The sequence below is a fragment of the Culex pipiens genome, chromosome 1, assembly GCF_016801865.2.
Source record: "Culex pipiens pallens isolate TS chromosome 1, TS_CPP_V2, whole genome shotgun sequence".
Lineage (NCBI taxonomy): Eukaryota > Metazoa > Arthropoda > Insecta > Diptera > Culicidae > Culex > Culex pipiens.
The window spans coordinates 59,487,452-59,495,850 of NC_068937.1; the positions used below are offsets into that span (position 1 = coordinate 59,487,452).

An 8,399-nucleotide genomic window follows, 5' to 3' on the forward strand; every position below is an offset into this window, starting at 1 on the left:
GAAAAGAGGTCGATAAGGAGGGAAGAAGGAGAGGAAAATCTGTGTGAGCGCTGCAAAAAAAAAAAACAAACACACAGCCCAAAAGAGAGCGAAACATATGTTGTGCGTCTTGGAAGAGATTTGTTTTGAACGCGATCGAGTGATCGTGAGAGGGTAAGAGAGAAATTGGAAGGGCTCTCATCGCGAGGAAGAGCGGGAGTTATGCGGGTTAGCGTGGTTCACAATGAAGAACAACAAAATCTTCAAAAAAATATTTGTTACAAAATTTACGCAAAATGTTGAATAATTCTGGAGTTTTTTTTTTCATTTTTCTAATGAGTTAAATAGTTTGAAGAATCCTATTTTAAACAAAAAGGCACTTGAGTGATGATTTGAAAACATTTAAATCAATCAAAAACCATAATATTGCGAATCCCATTACTATTTTTGAGCTCAGCATAAATTATTTTTTGACTAAACCTTCTCATCCAAGCATTATTATTTGGTAATAACTTTCTACTATCTGTCAACTTGGTAACTTTAAACTCAGTTAAAGATAATATTCCATGCCTTCCTTTTGATGTGTAGATATACAAATCTTTAAAGAGTGAATTTAGGTGTCGTAGACTTGTGATCTCGTGTACCTACATATCGATTAACGAATTTCAGTCCTATATGTCCTTATTTGCGCAAACATAAAAAATATATCAGTACTTAATAATAGATAGGTAAAATTACTCCTTTTTCTAATATTAAAGATGTACCCATTCCCAGGTAATATTACATATTCCCAAGATTTTGTTTACTGTGTAGTCAATATCAGCTTTATAGCAAACAAATCACATTTAAACAAATAATTACTGTGCAATTTCACTTACATGTCCACACTGTTTCACTAGCTCTTTTTTTTCTCTCTCTCTCTCTCTCTCTCTCTCTCTCTCTCTCTCTGGTTGTTGCGTTATCACTTGACCAAAAGCGCAACTCTGCTCAGTGCATGCTATTTTTAGACTCGTGCTCGTGTATTTCATACTGACTTTGCCGTAGGTGAAAGGCTCGGAGAAAGATCTGTGTACGAAAAGTTTTTGGAAATGGTCAATATCTCAAAATTATTATTTCTGCTCTATTTACGTTATTTGGATCGGATGAAACAATTAAAGTAAAATAAATTTTGATTTATTCAATGTAGGCCCATTTTGAATGACTCGCTAGATTTTCTTTCAACTCTCTATACCATATTTTATTTGCAAACCGCACATTCCTCTTTATTGGTGTTGACCAAAGCAAAATAAGTAACAATACTGCTATCGATCGCTTGACACTGTATTGAGCGCAAAGCAACTCTACATGAACAAGTTAAAGCACCAATAACCACATCTCTCATAGCCGTGATCGTCTAGTGGTTAGGACCCTACGTTGTGGCCGTAGTAACCCAGGTTCGAATCCTGGTCACGGCAACATTCAACTCCGCGAATGTTGTCACGGGAGAGATTTTTTTTATTTTGTTGAGAACATATCTATTTATTGAAATTTTTTAATTGGGTTGCATATTGTCGAAATTTCAAAGTAAAATTTTATTTTTTAATGTAATTGAAAATTATCATAAATATATCCACCAAAACTAATTATTCTAAACTGCACAATGTATTCAATAATACCCTCAAAAATAACAAATCAAAACGCCTTGTTATTCTGATCAAAGAACGACAACGAACATGTGACCTAATCTTCAACGGGTACAAAACAATACGTTATCCTCGTTGAGTGAGGGTTTGAATCTTTCGTAAAAAAATAATCGAGAATAATAATACAAAATTACAAGATAATGGCTCTTGACGACTGACGGCTATTAACTAAACAGAGAGCAAACTCTGACGAGAGGGGTTCCCCCTTTAACGTTTCTTGTATCTGGCTGCCACCGGAACGAAGCCCTTCCGGAAGCATCGTTCTGAAGCGATGGTTTGGCAATCACGGCCGCTCGCGCCCTTACCAAAAGAAAACCAGAAGCCGGCGTATTTACTCGCTCTAGTGCTTCTGAATATGTGTTGAAGGTAAAGATTTACTTCTTCCCTTCCCTGGCTTTCGGTGCGCCTAATATCCTTGAGGGAATAGGCATTAAGATCTATTATAACAATATTCAACCACCGACGACCACACCGCCTCGAAGACGCCCGGAAGGCCACGCCAGAACCTCGCACACAGGGAGGGATGTTTGGCCTCTTGACTACTTTGAGTGGTTTATTTTGTAGAATCTTTGCGCTTAATTACTCCGCCCCTTGGGCAAACTGTGCCGCGCCAAGTTCGGTCGTACTTTTCGTAGAAGACTTTTGGAAGATGACGCTCATCTCTTTCTCCCGCTTTTATTTCAGGTTGGGCTTCATGTCGCAGTGGAGCGCGATAGCAAATCGGTATGCCGCACTTTGTCCTCCCGGGTGGCCTTGGCCGCCAGCAGCCGCCCACCGGATGCCCTTTCACAGTCCCACCAACGGTAAGTGTGCGATAATTGCTGAATATTTCAAATAATTACACCAAAATTTGTGTTTTTACCATCATAGGATTTCTAATGTTTCAAAAAACTTTACTAGATTTTTATTCGATGTTAATGCGAGCTTTAGTTTTTTGTCACCCTAATAGATAGTTGGATGCAAAATTCTTGGACTCTTTGATCTTTGTTAAGACCCCCCTCCCCTCGACCCCAAATTTTAGCCCAATTAAGCAAATACAAAAAAAGTCTCATAAATCGGTTGACTTGAATTTAAAAAGTACAGAACAAGGTACCATTTTGAATTCAACTTCTAAATAAAATAAAATGGCAATGAACTCAACCATCGCTGAAAAAAAATGATAGTTTTTTCGAATGAGATCAAAAATTCCATGTTTTGGATAAATTTCAAAAAATCAAACCATCCACATTAACGACCCCCGGGTCTTTTGTGGTCTCTATTGCAAGTTTCTGCTCGAACCTAGGAGTCCGAAGGCTTGAATGGGGAGAGCACCCAAACCTCTTTCTACTCCAAAGAACCTTCCACCCCAGTGTTTAAACCAGTGTTTCTCAACCTTTTGTGTTCCATTCCCCCCTTGGCTGATTTCCAAGAACTTCATTCCCCCCCCCCCCTTACCCACTTTATTTTGAAGTTATTGGTTTCAATGCACAAATATAATCACAAATTTTAGATGTTTACAGAATGATTGCAATTTTCATAACAAATTGATGCGTAAACTACTAAATAAACTAAAGAACAGACAACGCAGGTTTTATTTTTTAAATGCGCTGTGATTTACATTTGCTGTCCATTTTTATAAGAACGCAAATTTCACTTAAAGATTTCTAGAGATAAGTACTTTTTCTAAATTTATTTGAATGAATTAAAAGTCGCAGAAATTTTTATTTTTGATATTTTGTCTTTAACTGCTCATATTTAATTAAATAAATCTAACAAAAAATATCTCATGACTGTTTTATTAAATTTGTTTCTGTTTATTTTCACTAAACTACTCTTGTTCAATAGCAATTCAGTGTTCTGCTAATACTCTGATCCATTATAAAAATAACGATAAAAAATCTTGGAGTGTCTGGAATAAGACAAAAACTCACAAAAGATATTACTTGAATAGCATATTTTTTATGGCTTGAAGTTTGCAAAAATTCACAGCAATTTTTATTAATAGTATTCTCAAAAAATGTAAAAAAAAATAAAAACTCTAAAATAATATTTGAAAACCCAACTTTTTCTGAAGAACTGTCCAATTATTGCTCGTCTCCAAAAAAAAAAAAAAAAATACAAATGTCTGAGAAATATTGAAAAAATCATTTTGTATTGTTCCAATAAATGTCAAACTACACAGTTAAAGTTGAAACTTTTTAAAATGGATTGTTAGGAAAAAAAACTAATGTCGTTCTAACTAATCAAAGAAACTGATAGTTGCATAGAATCGTCAAATAATGATTTATTTATTTATTTTTATTTTTTGCATTACGTTTAAAGACATTGAATTTCTTTTGAATCCTCATTCCCCCCCTAGAATCGCCAAATTCCCCCCCAGGGGGGAATTCCTCACCGGTTGAGAAACACTGGTTTAAACTGACGACCTTTGGATTGCGAGATAAATTTAATAATTTTATAATTTTTACATACACATTCATTCCAGCCTTGGTGAGTTTACGAGGTCTTTTGAAAGAAGTTCGTTTTTTCTAGTGATTTTAAATCATCATTCTTTAGTTTGTGAGTGAGTGAGGGTTCATCTTTTTGTAACTTTTTTATGTTTAGGAAAAAAGTGGCAGTTTTTTCAATAAATATCTAATGATAAAAATGCGTCATTGAATTTATTAATCAAAAGATATATTTTTTACAATAAAATAATCCTATTCAAGGTACAACCAAAACTTTGTTTCTTTTATCAAACTTCACCAGCTATTTGAGGATTGTCCTCGACGACTAGCTGGCAGCAATAAGCCAATCAATACAAATGCGGGGGCAACCTCGTTTGCCATGGAACGTAACCCGAAACCCTTTAAGTTTTACTGGTGGTGGTCGCGGTTTATGCCGCAAAAGGGCGCGAACCGTTTTTGTTTTAGCCAGGCTCGAGGCTTGGCCACGACGGAATACTCGAACCCGAAAGCATTTATAAACTCATGTTTCCAACTAAACTAATCCTTGCAATTAGCTAGAATGTCGGGTATAGAAGGAAGAAGGCTAGATAGATGGAGAGTTACTGATCGGCAAGGCAAATAGGATCAGAAACCCTTTCGAAAAGCTTTTCCAGTGACGGGAGATATTACAGGAAGAGGGAAAGGGAACCGCAAGGTCGAAATGATCAACTGATTGGATCTAACACTTGCTTAATGCTTTTTAGCAGATGATGAAAAATTTTATGGTTACAGACATTCACACAGTTATTTGATAGAAACTCATTTGATTTGATAAGAGTGGGTTGGAACAGATTTTTTACATTTTTTGCAAATACCTAATATTTTGTACGCATTCAAAATGAATAAAATTTGTTTAGTTTTCGATCATAATTTAACTGAATTATATTGAACCTTTTCACAAGGTTTGATATAATAACTTAGGCTGCAGGAAAACCTCCATTTGCTTTTATTTGTTGACCTGAGTGTATTTACCCGACAACCAATTAAGTTGTGTTAAACGTTTTGCTGACACACTCTGGAAGCGTCTCATCGCCACTGACCATGTCTGCTGGCAAATAGCTGCCGGTTACACAGGGGCCACACCAAAGCCCCACAGCAGACTTGAGAATTGGTGGCGGCGGCGGCGGCAAAAAAGGTGACCTGCTAAGAAGCTTAGCACCGAGAAATGGCTACCTTTACATTTTGCCCGGTGTTCCGGTTGGGCGGCACCGGTTGCAAGCAAGCAAGCTGCTCAGCTCCACTCGACTCCTGATGCCCACTAAAAGGATAGAAAATTGCACACAACAAATTTGAAACGGTTTTCCCTGTGTAAGGTTTCACCTAGCAAAAGTACTTTTATTGTCAAACAACAAACTACTTTTGGCCACACCGGAACGTCGTCACCAGGAAGGTATGAAAAGTGGACCCCTCTCACCCACGAATTTAGTTCAACCGTGTGGTGAATTATGTGTAAGGTTAGTTTTTAGCCCATCAAGTGGCAAACGGGTAACTTTGGATGTATGGCTTCGTAATCGGACAGTTTCAGGTGAGAACCTCTTAAAAGGCATTTTCACTCTCTGTTCGTTGAATGACACAAATTATGTGGGGAGATCGTTGTTTCGTTAATCGGTTGGTTTTTTTGGAAACCATTGCCGACCTTTGCAGCGCTTCAAATTTATGATCTAATAATTTTTAAAGTTTTATGAGTGAATCCTAATACTTAATGTCAACCTCTCCTCTCCTCTCCACCCGCCCACAGAAACCTCCGGCAGCATTCTGGAGAACCAATCGCCCTCGCTGACGCCACCACCCTCGCACTCCAAGACCCCACCGCCACATCCCGCCTTCATGGGAGCCATGGGTGGCGGTGGCAGACCAAACGGATCTTCGGGTCACCCGTCGGCAGGTGGAACTCACGGCAATGGCCTCCACAACGGGTTCGGTTCCGGCGGAAGCAGCCTCGGTGGTGGCAGCGGCAGCACCGGCGGGGATGACTGCGAGTCGGACGACGACGGGCAGGAAATTATCGAGGAGGACGACGACGGTAGCGACCGGCCGTCGGACTCGGCGTCACCCAACTCGAACGGGGCGATGCAGGCCAAACGGAAAAAGAAGACCCGGACGGTGTTTTCGAGGGCGCAAGTGTTCCAGCTGGAGTCGACGTTCGATATGAAAAGGTAAGGATAAAGGTTGCTTTCTAAGCATAATGAACATTAAAAAGAGTACAAATATGTTTTAAAGATATCCATTCTTCCATGTTGAGTTGAGTAAATTTTTGTTATCTTGTTGAATTCTGGGACAATTTTTGAAAGAAAATTGTGGTGGTCATCGATTAATTTTTTGAAACTTATTGGTATTTTTTTTGTCAAGTTTACTTTTCATGCAACAATCTCAAACTGTTTAATTTTTATCATGATTGATACTCGCAGATTTTTCAAAATCACCAATTTCGGTTGAGAAACAGAAGAGTTTTACTGAAAAGGAAGAAATCGGAGTTCAGCTTCATAATCGATCTGCTGAAACAACATAAAACAGCCAGTTCCTTGTCCTCCAATCAACTCGACCAGGGGATCCATTAACTTTTTAAAAGCAGTTCGCACTTAACACTCTCAACAGAGCGCGCGCAAAAGAGCATTCAAACTGCAATCAATTCTATTGATTTTCAATTTCTACCCTCATCTCATTACATCTTCTCTCTTTTTTCCCCTCCCCAGGTACCTCAGCTCGTCGGAGCGCGCCGGTCTGGCAGCATCCCTGCGGCTCACGGAGACGCAGGTGAAAATCTGGTTCCAGAACCGTCGCAACAAATGGAAGCGGCAGCTGGCGGCCGAACTGGAGGCAGCCAATATGGCGAACATGGCGCATGCGGCCCAGCGTCTCGTTCGCGTGCCCGTCCTGTACCACGAGGGGGCCGGCGGGTTCGTACCGCCTCCGCCCCATCCCCACCACTCTCAGCAGCTGTACTACTCGGCGGCGGCGGCGGGCCGCGGTGGAAGCCCTCCGAGGCCACCACTTTCCTCCCTTGTGTAATACTGTCAGGAGCAACAACAGTTGTAGTGGTAGTTGGAGCTGTAGCACAGTAGTGGTACATAAAGCAGCAGCAGCACCAATAAGAGTAGAGTGGTAAATTCCCCAAGTGTTGAACCCCACAAACTGTGAGCAGAATCGCTTTGTGAAGCAATTTTAACGTAATAGAGAATGCCAAATAAAACGAAAGAAAAAACACACAGAGAAATATGATTTTAAACTTTGCGCAGGAATGATACAAGAGAATGATCTCCCCACCCTTCCCTTAGCTTTTAGAAATTATGTACATACTAGTGAGGTGGCTAAAGTCGAGGGAAAATGCAGCAGCTAACCATTTTCATACGCTAAATGTGAGCGGCTCCAAATCCATCAGTTTCGGCTACAATTTTTGGCAAATAATGTTTTTCAGCATGTTAGAGAATAAAAAAAACTGTAAGAAATATAATATCTCACGATGGTACAGCCCAAATTGGGTTTCAACAACAAATTATTAACCAAAAATGGATGAAAACACACCTGTAAATAAAGAAAAACAAAACAAATCTTTGTGCAGTTCCTACTCTCGAAACTCTGTACAGAGTGAATTCCTAAATATCAAACAAGCAAACAAAAAAACACACACACATTCACAAATACTTTTATCTAAAATCACCTTAGAAACATTTACTTCGCGCGCTTTCCTTGTGCTTCAGCAGATTATTTCCTTACCCTTGTCTGTGTAAAATTACCTTGTAGTCATGTGCTCCGTAAAACTTCTCTTTTTTTGTTGCAAAGTGTACAGAATCAATCTACCGCGGCGGTCTTGTCTTGTTTTCGAGCGCTTTTGTTAGAAACTTTAACAACCTTGTATATACATTTAATTTGAGTACGGATAAGTAGACTAATGCAACCAGCAGAAGAAGCGAGTTTAATTACACATAGCCAGAGAATTTCCAGAGAAAACACATTGCACACATGCTGCGGAAACAAGGGGCAGCAGGATCGTGTGATGTGTGAAAGCAAACAATGTATGCAAAATATAATATTCAAACAAATTGTTATATAAAATCTACTAGTTGTTTCATTATTGAGAAATAATCCATCTTTATTCGCAGGTTCCTTGAATAACAGGGTACCTATTCTAACCTTTTATTTACATCAATTCTCGACATTTTTCACAGTTGATGTCAATAAACGCTTCGGTTTCATAAGGTATCATAGATTTGGGATCCCTGAACATGCTCCAAACGACAGAATTAAATTTCAGTGAATTTCCAGCAAAAAAAAT

The 8,399-nt window shown here is 39.0% G+C and overlaps 1 protein-coding gene and 1 non-coding gene across 4 annotated transcripts in view; both read left to right on the forward strand.

Moving 5' to 3' along the window:
* Positions 1 to 7,893, forward strand: part of LOC120425022 (homeobox protein Hmx) — a 30,423-nt gene extending 22,530 nt beyond the window's left edge. For all 3 annotated transcript variants that reach the window (XM_039589391.2, XM_039589392.2, XM_039589393.2), the window contains 3 exons: positions 2,346 to 2,464; positions 5,865 to 6,282; positions 6,820 to 7,893. In XM_039589391.2, the coding sequence (XP_039445325.1) occupies positions 2,346 to 2,464; positions 5,865 to 6,282; positions 6,820 to 7,135 (853 nt within the window). In that variant the 3' untranslated portion in view covers positions 7,136 to 7,893. The remainder of the gene's footprint in view (positions 1 to 2,345; positions 2,465 to 5,864; positions 6,283 to 6,819) is intronic.
* Positions 1,362 to 1,433, forward strand: Trnah-gug (transfer RNA histidin (anticodon GUG)). Its single transcript has one exon. It is a non-coding gene; the product is annotated as a tRNA-His (tRNA).
* Positions 7,894 to 8,399: the final 506 nt, after the last annotated feature.